At 43.7% G+C, this 16,734-nt stretch overlaps 4 protein-coding genes across 7 annotated transcripts; 2 read left to right on the top strand and 2 right to left on the bottom strand.

The window, feature by feature from the left end:
• Window positions 1–4,180: 4,180 nt before the first annotated feature.
• LOC135580780 (pentatricopeptide repeat-containing protein At3g42630-like) lies at window positions 4,181–8,109 on the top strand. Of its 4 annotated transcripts, none has more exons than XR_010491705.1 (3): window positions 4,181–4,359; window positions 4,564–5,884; window positions 7,943–8,109. XR_010491705.1 is itself a non-coding variant. In XM_065128168.1 (2 exons), the coding sequence occupies exons 1-2, from the start codon at window positions 4,234–4,236 to the stop codon at window positions 5,710–5,712; spliced, it is 1,275 nt and encodes a 424-aa protein (XP_064984240.1). In that variant the 5' UTR covers window positions 4,181–4,233; the 3' UTR covers window positions 5,713–6,147. The 4 variants fall into 4 exon arrangements, 2 of the variants coding, with proteins under 2 accessions (XP_064984240.1, XP_064984241.1); XR_010491706.1 differs by having other exon boundaries at window positions 7,821–7,947; XM_065128168.1 differs by lacking the exon at window positions 7,943–8,109 and having other exon boundaries at window positions 4,564–6,147.
• Window positions 8,110–8,815: 706 nt separating this feature from the next.
• LOC135624283 (large ribosomal subunit protein uL11-like) lies at window positions 8,816–9,557 on the top strand. The gene has a single exon (XM_065127715.1). The coding sequence runs from the start codon at window positions 8,897–8,899 to the stop codon at window positions 9,395–9,397; it is 501 nt and encodes a 166-aa protein (XP_064983787.1). The 5' UTR covers window positions 8,816–8,896; the 3' UTR covers window positions 9,398–9,557.
• A 1,912-nt stretch (window positions 9,558–11,469) lies between these two features.
• Window positions 11,470–14,269, bottom strand: LOC103999848 (pollen receptor-like kinase 5). Its single transcript, XM_009421725.3, has 3 exons — window positions 13,365–14,269; window positions 12,632–13,285; window positions 11,470–12,226 (listed from the first exon to the last, which is right to left on the bottom strand). The coding sequence occupies exons 1-3, from the start codon at window positions 14,023–14,025 to the stop codon at window positions 11,583–11,585; spliced, it is 1,959 nt and encodes a 652-aa protein (XP_009420000.2). The 5' UTR covers window positions 14,026–14,269; the 3' UTR covers window positions 11,470–11,582.
• A 239-nt stretch (window positions 14,270–14,508) lies between these two features.
• On the bottom strand, window positions 14,509–16,430 carry LOC103999850 (uncharacterized). Its single transcript, XM_009421726.3, has 3 exons — window positions 15,240–16,430; window positions 14,901–15,162; window positions 14,509–14,822 (listed from the first exon to the last, which is right to left on the bottom strand). The coding sequence occupies exons 1-3, from the start codon at window positions 16,206–16,208 to the stop codon at window positions 14,686–14,688; spliced, it is 1,368 nt and encodes a 455-aa protein (XP_009420001.3). The 5' UTR covers window positions 16,209–16,430; the 3' UTR covers window positions 14,509–14,685.
• Between the last annotated feature and the right edge of the window lie 304 nt (window positions 16,431–16,734).

The following is a 16,734-nucleotide window of genomic DNA, read 5'->3' as shown; positions in this document are numbered from 1 at the left end:
GAACGAGGCAGAGGCGTAGGGTTGCTGAGGCTAGATTCCTTGGGCTATCCTTGGCATTGCTGAGGATGAGGTAAAGGCACAAGGTTGTTGAGTCCTAGGTCCTTAGGCTACCCTTGGCGCTAACGAGGATGAGGCAGATGTAGGGAAATTTGGGGGCGACATCACATGTGTAGTGGAAGAACAAAAAATAAAAACCTTAAATTTTTTAAAAATATGTTTGTCGTCAGACAAAGATTAGTGTGAATAAACCTATGAAACTTAAATCCACATATGAGATAGTTGTGTTTTATCTAGGGAGATCATATATCTCTGAATCTCTGCAGATCTGTAGGAGAGGATGAAGGAAGTCAAGCGCCCTCCTCTCTAGCGGTGATCCACATAGTATGATTATGACGATGCTCCTCAAATCACTGCCCAAATCTTCATACCTGCTATCTGAGGAGGAGAAGGAAAAGGAGAATAGGAGGTGACAACCAAGAAGCCTTTGGCCTATGGGCCTTTGGCTTATGGGCCTTTGGCTTCCTCCTATTTATAGAGGTCTCATATCTACTTAACCTTAATGGATCCTGTTTTATTGAGTATTGGATCTTCATCTGACTACCCAGGCCTCTTAGTTTGGTGGATCTCTATCCAATAATCTCTCATTGGCTCTTATTGGATCTCATACATAGGATCTAATAATTCATGGGCTTATTGGATATCTAATAAGATAGGAGCTTCGGTAAATATCTCATATCCGAACCTCTACTCGTCGCAATGCCTACCATATGTGTGTGACCCTCTAGGCCCAATATCAAGCTAGTCGTAAGTCATACCTATCAGAACTCCTTCTGGCTTAGTGAATTATTATCTTCATAATAATTCACAAATAATAATTCACTCGACTTATCGATTATGGACATACTAGGCCACTACGTCGTTATCATGTACTATAGTCTCTCATCCATCTAATATCCCAGAGACCATATACTGGGTATGGTGTTATCAGACCCATACGGTTTCTACTTGAGTCTTGCTCTAATCGGATTCTCCCGAAGAACTCTTTCTCTCTCAATCCAAATAACCATGGTTAGGGATTTGTCTGAGCAAGAATACATGAAATATTCCTCTCATGATACCAAAAGCGAATGATCCTTTATCGACACTCAATAGCCCTAGTAAGGTTGATTGCCACTTTCGATGACCTACTGTGCTAGATCTGAAACTTCCCAACCTATAAGCTCGGTATCAAAGAGTGGAGTACTCATATAAGACATCCTTAGTGTCTCAAGTCTAAGAACTAGGTACACCACTAGGACAATAAAATCACTGTCTGATAATGAGGTATCATTAACCATCCAACATTCCATGAGCGGATCAATCAGTGAACTCATTCTCCAATGAGCACCTACACTATAGCCCTAGTATCCCCACACGAGCAGCTATGAGACCAATTACCTCCATCATATGGACAAGTATATAACGCACCAATCTATTTGATTATCTCGATGTCTCTCTCGAGTAACCGATGACTAGGATTATTTAGAGTCTATGTTCAAAGGTGAATCGATCTCATTATCGTGATCTCATCACGATTTGATTCTCATTGTATAGATTCATGGACATCACTATATATATATATATATATATATATATATATATATATATACAATAAATAATATAAAATAATAAATTATTAAATAATATAATAAATAAAAATAATGTGTATCATGTCACACATGTCATTACTTACGTGATTGGCTTGTAGGGCACCTATGACTAATAGCGAAAGCATGGGGCTATTGAGGTTCAGACTACTGAGCTACTCCTAGAGCTGGTACTAACTTATGAGTAAAGGAGGTCGGTCGAGCAAAGGCTCGTGGAGGCCCAGAGGAAGCTACCAAAGATGAGGCAGAGGTATAAGGCTACTGAGGCAAAGGAGAGGCTTATAGAGGCTTGGAGGGCGTCACCAAGGACGAGGCGGAGGTGCAAGGCTGTTGAGGTTCGGACTACTGAGCTATACTTAAAGCTAGTGCTAGCTCATCTATGAGTAAAGGAGGTTGAGTAGAAGCTCGAGGGGGCTTGGAGGGGCACTATCGAGGATGAGGCAACGTGCCATAACAAGGGGGTCGAGGAACCATCACGAGCCATTGTTTATGCTCTAGCGACGCCAGGTGAGAGCTCACGGGGGCCGCTATGGGGCCCCATTGGACCTCATCAAGGGTTCCCAGGAGTTGTCAGAATGGGCCTTAGACTCTGGCCAAGCTTTGATGCGGCTTAGTGGAACGCTACAGTTTGCCATTGGAAGGTGTGGCATGGAGTCACCCATCCCTCTTAGCTGAAGAGATCCTTGGAAGGTGAAGCGTGGACTCCTCGATTGGACTTCGGGAAGAAGAGGTGCGGTCAGCGATCCGAGGGTGAGTCATTACGCCAAGGTTGCTAATTAAGTCAACTAAGGAAGAAGTGGTGTGATAGTTTTCATCATGTCGGTAAGAGTCTGGACTTGTTGAGTAACACTCAAGAATGCTTCTAGTGAGATGAGCAAGGGGCTTATCTCCAGCCCTTCTCTACTCGAGGATTCATTGGGAGGAGTAGTAGAAAGATGTTCCTGCGACATTCCGCCTTTCCTCTAGCACCAAAATGATATGTCATGTATACCATCGATTAGTCAATCAGCCCAATTGGTTCATTACCGAAGGTACAGACTCATTCTAGTGTCTCCTTCTCACTAATATAGAGTGCCAATATGGCAGACTGATGAGAGAGGTTTGTTGGGGGGATGGTTCGTCAAGGTTGATATGGCCTTGGAATGGAGAGGCTGGGTAGAGGAATGGAGGTCTCCCTTACTGTAAAGGATGACATAGGGCTATAGGGCTACAAAGGCCTGAATCCTTGATGCTAGCGCTTAGGAGTGCTTCTTACAAGGTGAGCAAGGGACTCGTCCCTAGGCTGTCGAGTCATCTTCTAACTATAGGGTCACCTCCTAGCTGTCAATCATCCTGCACAACAAGTCGGTGCAAGGGATGTCTCGGCTCAACCCCTTCAATATTTAAGTCAGTGAAAGGTAGAGGGGAGGGAAGATAGCAGTATGAGCTATGTAAATGAGAGAGGAAAGAGGTTTTTGTCTACGTGGCCCTCCCTTGGCACTTAGCTTGGGGCGTGATTTTTATATCTGAGCACCGAGCAATTCAAACATACATTACCGAGAGACATTAATGAGGGTGACTTACTGTCAGTTATGAATGCAAAAGCATTAATGAGGGGGGTCGGATGACAAAGGGAGTTGAACGGTGCCAATATTATCCCTATCTCACTTCAAGAACTCTAAGCAAACCAAGAGAAGAGATCAAAAGCATTCAAGAAATGGTTCCAAGAACTTGAAGCAAGTCAAGAGAAGAGGTGAGGTTAGTTTGATCTAAGTGTGTTACCTTGCCTTCATTCATCTTCAAGCTTCTTCTGCTCATTCTCCTTGTCGCTTGAGGGCTCCTCGTTCTTTCGTTCCACAGCATTGCAACAGATCATTGGAACGTGCAAACCCACACAGGAGATCGGAAGCGTTCAAGAACTCGACGCAAGAGAGAAGATCGAGGTGAAAGCACAGGATCGAACTCATTACCTTGTCTCCTCGTTGGAGATCCTGGTGTTCTTCCTCCCCGTTCCTCTCCAGCTCCTTGATCTCTCGATTCGTGGTAATGGGAAGGGGCTTCAACATCTCGTCCATGCTACTCGGAGGGAAACGGAATTGCTTTTTTCTTGACGCCAAAAAAAACGGCACAAGGTCAAGTGCCACCTTATATATATATATATATATATATATATATATATATATATATATATATATATATATATATATATATATTCCTCCAATTAAAAAGACTAGGTTCCGAGTGTATAATAAAATGCCAAGTGCTTTTACACGAATCTTAAAGCACCTTAGGAACATTATGAAGCAGTTATCGACCGACACAATGAAAAGGGCATTTCTAAAATTAGTTAAATAAAAATAAAAATAAAACTTAAGATGGCAACTAAATTTTACGTTTATGAAATACATTAGATTATAAATCCCACCGTTCCTAACGTGCACAGAATTTGAAGCGGATCAGACATGGATCGGGTGTCGAAATGGATGTGGATCCGAACCCGTGAGGAGAAATGTCCCTCCTTGGCGGTAGTCATGGGGAAGAGCGTGACGCAACGCTCGGCCCACGAGCTTATCTCTTTCCCACTCGTCTCGACTCGTCGACACCGCCGATGGCTACTCAACCCCTGCATCCCCGCCTCTGTGCCGCTTCTCCCCCTCCCATCTTCCTCCCTCGGGCCTCCGCGTCCCGCCGTTCCTGGGTTCCTCCGCTGCGTCGAGGACCACCGAATCGGAAGGTACCATCTCGTCTTCCGTCTTCAATTCCCCATCCCCTCTTCTTCGATCCATCCCCACTCGTAAGGTCGAATCGGGCGATTCCACTGAGTAACCGGTCCTCTTTGTCCAGAGCCTAATCCTCTTCTGAAACAAAAGAAATCCCATTGCGTCAGTAGCATATTCGACACTTGAATTGATGGTTTGGGTTCACGCATTGATAACAGATGATCCATGGAAGATCCCTGAATGATCGATTTCTTGGCAACAAGGACTACGCCGCGTTAGTCAAGGCCGTGATTGTGAACGAAGAACCTGACATTGCATTTCAACTCGTAAATGAATTGAAATCCAAAGGATTTAAGCCTGGTTGTGATGTCCTCTCGGGTTTGATGCTTTGTTATGCTAAAAATGGCTTCTTCATGCAAGCCCAGGTTTTGTGGGGTGAGATCATAAACAGCTCGTTCGAGCCGCGCATCGAGGTCATCTGGGATCTGATGAAGGCCTATGCCCAGATGGGCCAGTTTGATGAGATAACCAGGATTGTCCATGAGACCACCCTCAGAAATTTTGGCTTCGGTCCTGAGGTTTACACGATGGCTGTCTCTTGTTTTGGGAAAGCTGGCCAGCTTCGGTTGATGGAGGAAGCTGTAAAAGAAATGGTCTCAAGAGGTTTTAAAGTTAACTCTGTAAGTGGCAACGCTTATGTTAAGTATTACAGCATATATGGTTCATTGGAAGATATGGAATCTGCATATGAGCGCTTGAAGAAATCAAGAATTCTGATTGAGAAGGGAGCGATCCGAGCGATGGCATCTGCGTACATAAACCAAAGACAATTCTATAAATTTGGTGAATTTCTTCGGGATGTAGGTCTTGGCAGACGGAATGTGGGAAATCTTCTGTGGAACCTACTTTTGCTATCTTATGCTGCAAATTTTAAAATGAAAAGCTTGCAAAGAGAGTTTCTTGGTATGTTGGATGCTGGTTTCTCACCTGATATATCAACGTTCAATATCAGAGCATTGGCATATTCAAGGATGTCTATGTTCTGGGATCTCCATTTGAGCATCCAGCACATGAGGTATAAGCGTGTCATACCAGATCTTGTTACATATGGTTGCATTGTGGATGCCTTCTTGGAGAGAAGGCTTGCAAGAAATATTTCCTTTGAATTAGGAAAATTGGATGTTGAGGCCACTCCAATTATGTTAACTGATCCGCTAGTTTTTGAGGTCTTTGGTAAGGGTGATTTCCATTCAAACTCCGAGGCTCTATTAAAATCCACAAGGCAGAGGGATTGGACATATTCAAAGCTCCTAGCAATATATCTAAAAAAACAATACAGGAGAAACCAAATCTTTTGGAATTATTGATGAAATTCATTGATGTTTTCTCAGAAGACAATGATGAGTTTGCAACCAGAATATCTTTTAGAAGCGAATGAACTCAGTAATTTGAGGTTGGAAAGTCATCAATCACCATAGGATTTATATACTTGAGCAGAGAATACATACATAAAGTGCACACCAAGAATGAAACACTCAGGTATGTCTCATTCGAGATTGTTACCATTCTTTTCCCTTTTAGACTAGAGAACATTAGCATTTCAGGTATGGTTTGAATGAAATGGCTGATTGATTCATGTCGTAGCCGTCAGATTCCTAGTTTTAGCACCAACACTTCATTTTCCAGATTTGGCAAGTACATGTAACATCGGACAAAATCATTTAGTGTGATATGTGATTACTTAGGGATACTGGTATGTCTTGTTTGAAGTAATTAAAAATATACAACACAATTTAACGACACATGATGGTAAATATAAAGTGTTGTTGCTAAATGAAGTGGAAGCTCTGTGTGATTCCATGTTTTTTGTGTATCTCAATTCTTTACATATTGTCATTTTGCACCTGAATGCCATACAGGCAGATGCTTATTTATAGAAGTTTCAGTGTTAAGGGGCTTGCTTGTTTGCTAGTGTCAACTCTGAAACTGAATAAGAATTTTAGGTATGGTCATGTTCAATATGTATTATCACATTCAGTTGGAAATTATAATCTGTTACTCTATTGCCTACAGAAACAATATGATCAAAACCATTATGTCTAGTGATCTGCCTGTGATTGAAACAGGGTTCCTTCCTTATTGAAGATAATCAATTTTGGTCTCTAGTTAACCAACTTATAACTTTCTGTGATGAGCTGTGTTTGTATTTGAATGGAATTCCAGCGATATAGAGATATCTGACAATATTGATTAATTCATGAATATATGCTAATAAACCCTTCACCTTAATTCTTCACTATATAGGCATGACATTGAGTAGTTTTATTTTTCTTTTCTCAAGCTTGAAAAATGGTATGCAGTTTTATGTTTCTATTCTAGAAAGTCATCCATTTGTACATAGCATGTGTCTAATTAATTTTTAGCACAAACTACTGAATACCATGGAAGACTGGCTTTTTAAGAGGAATATATAGTTTCCTTCCTCCATTTTTATTTCTTTCTTTCATCTCATAATCTCAGTCTTTTATAAGGACTTAAAGAATAAAGAAGCAATTATGTTTTTTGGATCTTGTGTCAGAAATGCTGCCTAAATTTTGAAGTACAACGAAACTATAGGCAGAAAAGATGTGGGTTGATCTAAGTTGAAATTACACCTTTCAACTTTCAACTTTCAACTTTTTTTAATATATATACTTTGACATAACATGATATAATGTGAACATGCCAACTTAACAATTTTGAAAAGTAGGTCACGACAAAACGTGGATGTGTTAGACATTATTCCAACAATATATATTAAAAATATATAGCCTCAAAAAAACCTATGATAAATATAAATATAACATTACCAGAAGCATAATAATCATTCAGAAAAACAATTTCCATTCAGAAAAATACTTCAGATTCGTATATGAAATATTAAAGAGATTATTCAGATCTTAAGACTTCAAAGAAAATTTTATACATATTGCACATATTCAATGGTCTATAAGCCTTATGTCGTTGAGATATTCATCCGATATATATGTATTTGTATATATATATATATATGTATAACTCTTAATTTTGATTTACTTTAGGCTTAATTATTGTGACATGTACACTGTTCCATTCTGAAGATCACTTTAGAATTGCCATTTCCTGTCACATCATGGTTAATAATTTCACTATGACTCAATTTGCATAGTTGTATCCTGGTGATTAGTTTTATTTTCTTTTGCCTTGTTTTCTGGGGCTGTTTTATGAAATTAAGATCTTTAAATATAATTAGTTTTTAGTTACTACACATCTTTGTAACAAAACAGAGAACCTTCCCGTTAGCATTTCTGTATAGTTTATCCTTCTTGGGACATGCATTACCCTCATGCTTCCTAATATGAATAAACCAACTGGCTAATTTGGTTTCTGTCGCCAACTCACCTGCACAGAAAGTTTGATAGCTACTACTGATGTTTGACCATGAGTATTATTCCAGCATGCAGTAATGCTTATTATATTCTGCAAGAACTTCTAGCATCTCTAGTTCTGGCAACACAACTTTTTGAACATCTGGTCAATATTTACTTCTCAGCTCAGTGCTGAATATTTTGGTCACAGTATTCTTGTAGGATGTCTGGTGGATCGAAGATCTATGTATGCAAATTGATTTCATGCATTGTATTATTTGTCACAACAGAGCAGCAGCTCAAGCACGAAATTTTGAGCCTACATGTACTGGAAAGAATAGTTCTTTTATGTTATGATTTATTGATTGCTTGTGATCACCAACAGTCTCTTGGTTTGAGAAAGAAGCCCTAAGAAGCTGGTATTGAAGAATGTTGCAAAAAGATAACCCTAATTGGCACTGTTCTACCCAATTACATTGGGTTTATTCACGTATATGCATGCTTGAATGGCATACAGAGCATGTGATTATACGGATCGCATGTCATTTTTGTACTTATCTCTCTGAACTAATGTTCAAGTACGTGTCACATAAATCTAAAAATTTATTTTAAGTTACTTACGCATTGAAATTCTAATTTACATTAAACCTCCAAATATTTCTTAATTTCATGAAATTACTAGGAACAGTTATAGGTATTTCATATTTATATATTTTAATTTAAATAAATTAATAATATTTATAATGGTTAGAAATAGTTAAACTAGCTTTTTAAATGGACAGTGATATGTCGTTGTTAATTGGTGGATATATAAGATTAGAGTTTAGTTGGCGATTTTTCCATTCCAAATTCAACAAATATCTTAATGTAAAAGATCATTTCAATTTTTGAATATTTTAAGATAAACCAGAAGGCCGAATTGATCCAAATTTAGAGCGACGCCTCTATTAATTAATCCATACTGATCGAACCGGGTTTTTCTAGCATCTAAATTGCACCGGACCGGGTTTTAAATAACGTATGGATTCAACCGGACCGAAAGGGATGTCCAATAACATACATAATGGGAAGCTACATAAGGAGTTGTGAAGCCAATTCCCTCCTCTCCGTGGAACCATTAACCAAAACCTAACTCTCGATTTCGTGTGCCGCTGCCGTCGTCGCCATGCCGCCAAAGTTCGATCCCACCCAAGTGGTCGACGTCTATGTCCGGGTCACCGGAGGCGAGGTCGGCGCCGCCAGCTCCCTCGCCCCAAAGATCGGTCCTTTGGGACTCTCCCCGAAGAAGGTGGGCGAGGACATCGCCAAGGAGACGGCCAAGGAGTGGAAGGGCCTTCGAGTCACCGTGAAGCTCACCGTGCAGAACCGCCAGGCTAAGGTGTCGGTCGTCCCCTCCGCCGCTGCCCTCGTCATCAAGGCCCTCAAGGAGCCCGAGCGCGACCGCAAGAAGACGAAGAACATCAAACACAATGGCAACATCTCGCTCGACGACGTCGTCGAAATCGCTCGAGTCATGCGGCCCAGGTCCATGGCCAAGGATCTCGCTGGCACCGTCAAGGAGATCCTTGGCACGTGCGTCTCCGTCGGGTGCACCGTCGATGGGAAGGATCCCAAGGACCTCCAGCAGGAGATATCTGATGGCGACGTCGAGGTGCCGCTCGAATGAGCTCTTCTGCTGCTGCTGCTGCTGATATGGTTAGGCTGCCTGTGGATTTTAAAGCCTTTTTGCTTTAAGATGTTTCCTTTGGTTATATTTCTCGTTTTGGGACTTACTATGATCTCAAGATCACGCATGAATGCTATACAGTAGCTCTATGGATTTTCAATCTGGTTATATATTGGTGCTCATCAACTTCTTTTGCAATCAAAATGTGATTTTGATCAAAGACTCAGGTATCTTTTCGTTTGTTCTGATCGGCTTTGTGATTGAATTGATAGGATTTGAATTGAATTGTTTTGGGGCGACTGGGAAGGCAGGTTGTCGGCAGTAATTTATGGTATTGATGGTTGTATGTGGTTAATGACATTATTTCGATTTAATCCTTAGTGATGCTAAGAATGTCACAAGAACCACCATTCCTGGTTGGCAAACAGGTGGAGAACTGTTTCCAGGAACCAAATATGTCTTTAGACTCTTTACCTAAACCTGGAATATGCTTGTGGTATAAGTTGGGCATATTCTACCCCTTCGTAATTGTTTATGAGTACATATGTTATATATGACCATGATCAATCATTTTAATTTCTCTATTCTTAGCTAATCACATGTCAAACGCAACCTTGAGTATATATGCTTTTGTGAACAACAATCTGATTAGATTTATGTCTGTCATGTTTTAGGTATAGGCTGATTAAAAATAAAATAAAATGAGGAAGAATCATCTAACCCTATGGATGATGTGATTAGAATCATTAGATTGGTTAGATGAGATGAGTCGATTAGGATTAGTGGTGCGAGGAAAAGTACAAGGATATTTAAAATGACTACTAAGAAACAATAAAGTGCTCTTGATTTAACTAAAGATGTTACCTTACACCAAAAGTGGAATGACGGAAGAAAACCCATGTAGCTGATGCCCGATGGTCGGACATTATGGCTTTTTGTTGTTTTAATTATTGTGTTTAATGAGAATGAGATAGATATGATATAGTTATGTCATTGTGGGTATATTCGATCCATTTAACAATGTCTTATTAAACCCATGCTGTTGGTTGGTTTGGTTAGATGGGATGAGTCGATTATGATTATTTAGGATTTCAATCGTTGTGTTTTTATTTAAAATAAGATTTTATTTGGTAGGAGTCAAATTAGAATGTTCTAAGCATTTTTTCTCTCTTGCACAATATAATCGTGGACAAAGAGGTGTTTCAACTCATTGTAAGCGTACTCAACGGCACATCTTAATAAGATTTTCTTTTCTTTCTATGGATCTTAGAGCTACACTATATACTTTCTAGGATTTGTCATGAGCATCCTTATTTCTCCTTTTCTCTACCATGTTATATCACTACTGTGAAGAAGCTAAAGTGGAAGTCTGATGCTATGAACAAAATGAATTGGAAATAATGGTAAGAAAGGAAGCATAATTTGAACTTCTTAAATAAACAACAATTTCTTGTCTGCTCATCCTATTGAACTTCTAACTACTTTAGATCCATTTTTAGTTGATGTCAATACAACTTGTTCAACTTTTGCTTACTCAAGAGTTATTTCTTGTCAAGTTTGCCCTCTGCTCCCTTGTGGTTGATTCAGTTCACTGACCTTTTCTCTTTCTGTCTTCACCTTCAAGTTTGCAGCATCAAACATTAATATCCTTAATATTTGAACTCAAGTTTTGTGAGTGTGTGAGAGAGAGAGATCATGTTAAAGGGAGTTATAATTTAGTATATCTTTTATCAGGAGGAAGGATTTGCTTGGACCTTTTTATAGGCTTTGATCTAATAATTTAGGATGTTGTTTAAGTGCACAGTTATGCTATGGCAATGCAAAATTGATGCTTGATTAAATTGCAAGCTTTAGACAATTCAAAATAGTTGAAATTTCTTTGCTAGATAATGGTTATTATATGGAGTTTATTGTATAAACAGAAAAATCCTTTGGTCATCAAGCCGAAAAAAACCAAGGGATAAGATTCATGTGGAAACTAGGAGAAGTGAGCATTAAAAGGTGCTAAAAACATTAGGTAAATGTGTTTGGATCCTAGAACAAAACCATTATTTCATGATTCCTACCACTTTTAACTCTTTCCTCAATGTTACAGAACCAATAGCTAGGTCTATCCCCTCTTGCATTGTGGATTGCTTCATTTCTAACACCATCTCTTATCAATTTTTCTCACTGTGATTAATTCTCATTTGATGTCAACGGTCGAAAGATCGTTCTCTCCGTCCGTAGTGAGGATTCTCGCACAGTCTTCGTTTGTGTCTCCCCCCTTCAGTTCCTCAATCCTGTCAAGAGCTTCTTCCAGCTCACATCTCTTCTCAATGTCTTCCCTGCAGCAAGCCAATCCAATCTGCATCAGTTTGTGCATCTGTCCCTCGCTGTCCTTTGTTGCTTTGAGCTCACTGTCCAACACTTTGCTGCTCCATTCTTCCTGGGTGACTGAATACACCCATCCTTGCAAATCCAAGCCCCCCTTCTCTTGCCCCAACTCCGTGGTGGGGATCTTCCCCGTCAGGATCTCCAGTATCAGTACTCCGAAGCTCCAAACATCGCTCTTCTTCGATGTTCTTCCCTGCTGCTTGCACTCGGGCGACTTGTAGGCGGCCATGAACTGCCCCGAGTGAGCCTGGTTCATCACGGGGAGGAGGGCATAGTCCGTCAGAAGTGGCTCGAGCGAATCGTCCAGAAGAACATTGGAGGATTTCAGATGGCCGTGGGGAACACTTAGCATCTGCAGCTCTTCTTTGAGGTAATTTAGTCCCTTGACTACTCCTTTGACTACTTTTAGTCGTGTGGACCAGTCCAATGCCGGAATGTTTGATGCACGGCAGCCTGATCAGCAAACCCAACATCACATTACAACTTTGGAAGCATTACTTCAACATGAACATAAAGAAGGAGATGCAGTCGTCTACTGTGCTAGCCTTTGTTTTTTGCTTCAATCTTATGATCTTGCTGAGCTTGCAACTTATCTCTTCATTCATAGAAGCCTGAGTAAGTAACACAGGACTTGAAAGGAAATTTTCTGCGAGTTTAGCTTCTTCTTTTTTATTATTGCTTCAATAATATAACTTTTGCTGGATTTGCAACTTTTGTTTATATCATGGTAATTCTAGTTGAAAGAAATGTCATGAGAACAAGCAAATGGAGTATGTGAATGCGTGGAGAGCAGTAAGTTCTTAGGATCTTTAGTTGGTGTTGGTGGTCATGAAACTATAGTGAGGATGAGATGCTCACCATGGAGGGCATTGGCCAGGCTCCTCTTAGCCATGTAGTCTGTGACCAATAGCTTCTCATCCTTCCTGTAGTAGTAAGCCACCAGTGGCAGCAGATTGGGGTGGCACAGCCTCCCCAACCTTCTCATGTGCTCTTCGAATTCCCCCTTCCCCACCCTGTTCATGTGCCGGAACCTCTTCACCACCACCGAAGCGCCGTTCGACAAGTTGGCTTTGTAGGAGCACCCAAAGTTCCCGGTTCCGAGCACTTCAGCTGAGGACTTGAGCAGGTCCTGCAGCTGGAAACTTACCCTGTTCTCCCTCACGAAGACCAGCCGCCCTTGCTCGTGGTCCTTGGCGACCTTCTTCCCGCTGCCGCCCCCCCCACGGTGGCATCCGGCCACTCCCGCTTCTAGCTTTTCCTCCTCAGATGATGCAAACTTTGAGTTCTCCGGTGGCAGAGACTGCCCGAGTCCATCATCCCCCGTTTGCCGACGGCGGGGCACGAGGAATATCGCCGCGACGACTGCTACGACGAGGCCGATCGCAATCGTCGTGAAGATGATCGGATGATGAGCTGAGCCTCGCGACGACGTGGATGGCGACATCGTGGATAGCGACGGCGACGGCGGCTGGCATGGGACTCGAAGAGGTTCACCGCACAGGCGTTTGTTGCCTGCAGCAGCATATCCAAACGTTGCGGAACTACGAGCTCGGAAGGAGACCAAGCAAGCCATGGCGACAGCAGTACTCACCCGAGAAGACATCCGCGTCCATCTTCCTGAGGACATCCGGTATGCGCCCTTCCAAGTCATTGTTCGACAGGTTCACCCGATTCATTTGCTTCACCTGCAGGTCCGGGATCGCACCACCGAACCTGTTGTCGTCCAGCCCCAGCTCCAGAAGTTTGGGTAATGCCGCAATGGACGCCGGGATGGAGCCCGAGAAGCCATTATGGGAGAGATAGAGTTTCTTGAGCCAGTTCATGCCGGCGAAGGCATCGTCGGGGATCTCGCCGGAGAATTTGTTCGTCGACAGGTATACTGCTCTCAAGTTCCCGAGCCTCCCGACGTCGGGCATCGCCCCCTCGAAGTTATTGTTCGTGAAGCTGAGAGTGCGCAACCTCGGCAAGCGCCCGAGGAAGGCGACGTTTAACGAGCCGGAGAGGCTAATGCCCTCGAGTCGCAACCCTGAGACGCTGCCGTCGTGGTCGCAGATGATTCCGGCCCAGCTTGCGGTGCCGTTGCCGCACGGGGCGGAGCTGGGCACCCAGCTCCGGAGAGCGCCGGTGGGATCGGACATGGAAGCCTTGAAGTCAAGGAGGACGTCGGCGTCCTCCGACGAGCGCGCGGCGTCGGGAGGTGCCGCGAGGAAGACCAGCGCCAGGAAGAGCGGTAGAGGCCGCCGGCCGGCCATGATTGTCGCCCGCCGTCCGTCGTGGCCGGTGATGGTATGGGCTGAGGATTACGACGCGCGGAGATTAGGGGAGGACGGAAGTTGATGGCGTGGCTTCTTTCTAAGGGTGGTTTAGATGGTGGGGGAACAAAGGGTAGTGGCCGGTGGCCAAGAATACGAGGGAGGTGGGAGAAGTTGACGGAGTCGCCTCAGGTGTTTCTATCGGGCCTCTTATTAGAGAGAGAAAAGCCTATCCTGCATTTAATTCAGACGTAGTTTGAGTGTCATCCTATGAAGATTAGTATTAAACGTTAACAGAAATATCCTTTGAATTAATTATAATTCATAGAGTATTCATTCCTCCAAATCACATGCTAATTAGGACCTCCATCTAATTCGGTCAACATCAACACGAGCCTTCGATGATTTGTGATGGAACATATCAAAATAACATACATATATATATATATATATATATATATATATATATATAGTTATAAAGACTTTGATAAGTACAATACTATTTACTATTTTACCAAATTATAAGTTTAATATAGCGGAATCTTTCCACGAAATAATAGATATGACATGAGCGAAAAGTCGGGGCAGAAGTAATATGTGGCCACTCCATGTTTGTGATAAGAGTGTCGTACTAATTTGTCTTCTCCGTGGAAGAAGAGATCATGAGAGAACGACGACTTTGCTCAGTATCCACAGCACCATAGTGGTCTCGAACGCAAAGAGCGTGTGAAGCAATCCCCGGTCGAGCGCAAATCCGAAGAGCGTGATGCCGCCACCGTTGTGTTGCAGGTACAGCACTGCATCGAGCAATCCACATCTCATATACACCATGAACCAAAAAAGACAATTATCTTTGCGTTACCGCGCTCACTCACCCAAGGCATGTCGGCCTTCGAAGGTGGAAGCCTGCGCGTGCGGTACCGCGCCCCCCACGGATCCTTCAGGCGAGCCGGAATCGGAGATGTCATCGGATTCGGCGACGGCCGGCGTCGGCGGATCGGCCTTGCGGTCTGCGGCTGAGGACAGGATCATGTGCCATCGGCTGGCGATGGAGACGACCCGCTGAGCTCGGTGAGTGATCCTTGCAGCTCCCAACAGGCACATGAAGAAGCCACTCAGCTGCACCGCCGAGCACACCTGCAGCAAGAGGAGCAAGAAGAGTAAGTACATGGAGAAGGAGAGGAGACGACCAAGTGTTTGTCGATTTGACTTACCACGACGTCGCCCGAGTTGCAGAAGTTCTTCTTAGATTTGGAGGCCAAAACAATCATGAGGGCACCCAACTGGCTCGCCGATATGGTCACCAAGCAACCGAGGATGAAGATTCTGTACCTGTGGCTGGTGACCAGCAGCTGCCTCTTTATCCTCATGTGTTCCCTAAAGATGGCTTGGCAATGGGATCCGTCTCCCTCGTCGAACATCTTGTAGAAGCCCTCGAAGCGCAGTATCTGGAGCTCGCAAGTGAGGCGGAACAAGACGCAGACGAGCAGGAACACCCCGGTGCGGTACACCCAGGAGGCGAGCGTGGCGATGAAGGCGATGGAGTTCCAGGGGACGCCGGACGGCGCGGTGGAGAGAGGGACGGCGACGGAGACGGTGGAGAAGAAGAGGATCTTGTGCGCGAGCTCGACGGAGAAGGAGGGGAGGAGGATATAGACGAGGTGGCGGAACGAGCGGTCGAGCTCGCGGGCGTAGCAGTGGCGGACGAAAGTGGTGTCGTCGCGGAGGGCCCCGTCGAGGAAGAGGAGCTGGCGGAGGCCGTAGCGGCGGAAGAAGGCGGCGAGGGTGAGGAAGGAGATGACGGCGAGGCTGGAAGCGGGGACCTGGACGAGTTTGTGGAACGAGACGGAGGAGGCCGATGAGGAAGCGGCGGGCGGCGCGCGGACGGAGAGGGAGGTGGCGGCGGGGACGAGGAGGGCGAGGGCGACGAAGGCGGCGTAGGACACGGCCCTGCCGGCGGCGGTGGAGTGGTCGAGCGCGCACCACTTGAGGCAGACGCGGAAGTTTCGGAGCTCGTCGAACACTGTGGATTTGGTGCGCGCGTAGACTGGATTCAGAAGAAGAGGCAACCTAGTGGAGTTTGGATCGTCTGAGCCATCTCCTCCTGGATTCATGGTGGTGGATTCAATGGCTTTGGCGGATGAAGAGATCCAGGAACGTGAAGACAAGGTAAATATATGCATGCAGAGTGTTTGTTCATGGCCGAGAAGGAATCAGAAGCGTAGTAGCCGCAGGAGGAGGAGGAGGAGGAAGCAAGTGGTGTGGAGAATGAGTCTTGTGAATCCCACAAAAAGGAGAGGGAACAACAAGCTTTACTGTGACCGCACTCATGAAGTGGGTGATGTTATCTTCTTTTAAGAGCAGTAAGATTAGAGCAGCTCCAAAACACTGTGCATGCAACGCAAAAAGATCCACTTTCTTCAGCAGCAATTTTGGTGCTCGTCGTCTCATAAGATAAAGACACAAAAATATATACAAATATAATTTTGGTGCTCGTCGTCTCATAAGATAAAGACACAAAAACATTTGATGGCCTCCATTCCTCCTCTCCTACTTGTTCAATCTCTCTCTCTCTCTCTCTCTCCCCTTTCCTATATATATATATATATATATATAGCTGGAGTTGGAGAGTATTGCTATCCTTCCATCCATCCATCACGAGAAGCTGCTATTGCCTCCTCGACACTCAACAGCACTCACATGCTTTCT

Source organism: Musa acuminata, chromosome BXJ2-10 (genome assembly GCF_036884655.1).
Source record: "Musa acuminata AAA Group cultivar baxijiao chromosome BXJ2-10, Cavendish_Baxijiao_AAA, whole genome shotgun sequence".
NCBI classification, from domain to species: domain Eukaryota; kingdom Viridiplantae; phylum Streptophyta; class Magnoliopsida; order Zingiberales; family Musaceae; genus Musa; species Musa acuminata.
Note: the sequence above shows the minus strand (reverse complement) of the source record. Positions and strands in the feature narration are given on the sequence as shown.

What these genes read in the sequence shown, in the direction of transcription:
- LOC135580780 (XM_065128168.1), top strand. Translation starts at nt 4,234, where the DNA reads ATGGCTACTCAACCCCTGCATCCCCGCCTCTGTGCCGCTTCTCCCCCT. An exon ending in GAGGACCACCGAATCGGAAG is followed by an intron (nt 4,360 to 4,563) that starts GTACCATCTCGT and finishes CATTGATAACAG; the next exon opens with ATGATCCATGGAAGATCCCT.
- LOC135624283 (XM_065127715.1), top strand. Translation starts at nt 8,897, where the DNA reads ATGCCGCCAAAGTTCGATCCCACCCAAGTGGTCGACGTCTATGTCCGG.
- LOC103999848 (XM_009421725.3), bottom strand. Translation starts at nt 14,025, where the DNA reads ATGGCCGGCCGGCGGCCTCTACCGCTCTTCCTGGCGCTGGTCTTCCTC. An exon ending in GGACGCGGATGTCTTCTCGG is followed by an intron (nt 13,286 to 13,364) that starts GTGAGTACTGCT and finishes ATGCTGCTGCAG; the next exon opens with GCAACAAACGCCTGTGCGGT. An exon ending in CCTGGCCAATGCCCTCCATG is followed by an intron (nt 12,227 to 12,631) that starts GTGAGCATCTCA and finishes TTTGCTGATCAG; the next exon opens with GCTGCCGTGCATCAAACATT.
- LOC103999850 (XM_009421726.3), bottom strand. Translation starts at nt 16,208, where the DNA reads ATGCATATATTTACCTTGTCTTCACGTTCCTGGATCTCTTCATCCGCC. An exon ending in GCAACTCGGGCGACGTCGTG is followed by an intron (nt 15,163 to 15,239) that starts GTAAGTCAAATC and finishes CTCTTGCTGCAG; the next exon opens with GTGTGCTCGGCGGTGCAGCT. An exon ending in CGAAGGCCGACATGCCTTGG is followed by an intron (nt 14,823 to 14,900) that starts GTGAGTGAGCGC and finishes TGCTCGATGCAG; the next exon opens with TGCTGTACCTGCAACACAAC.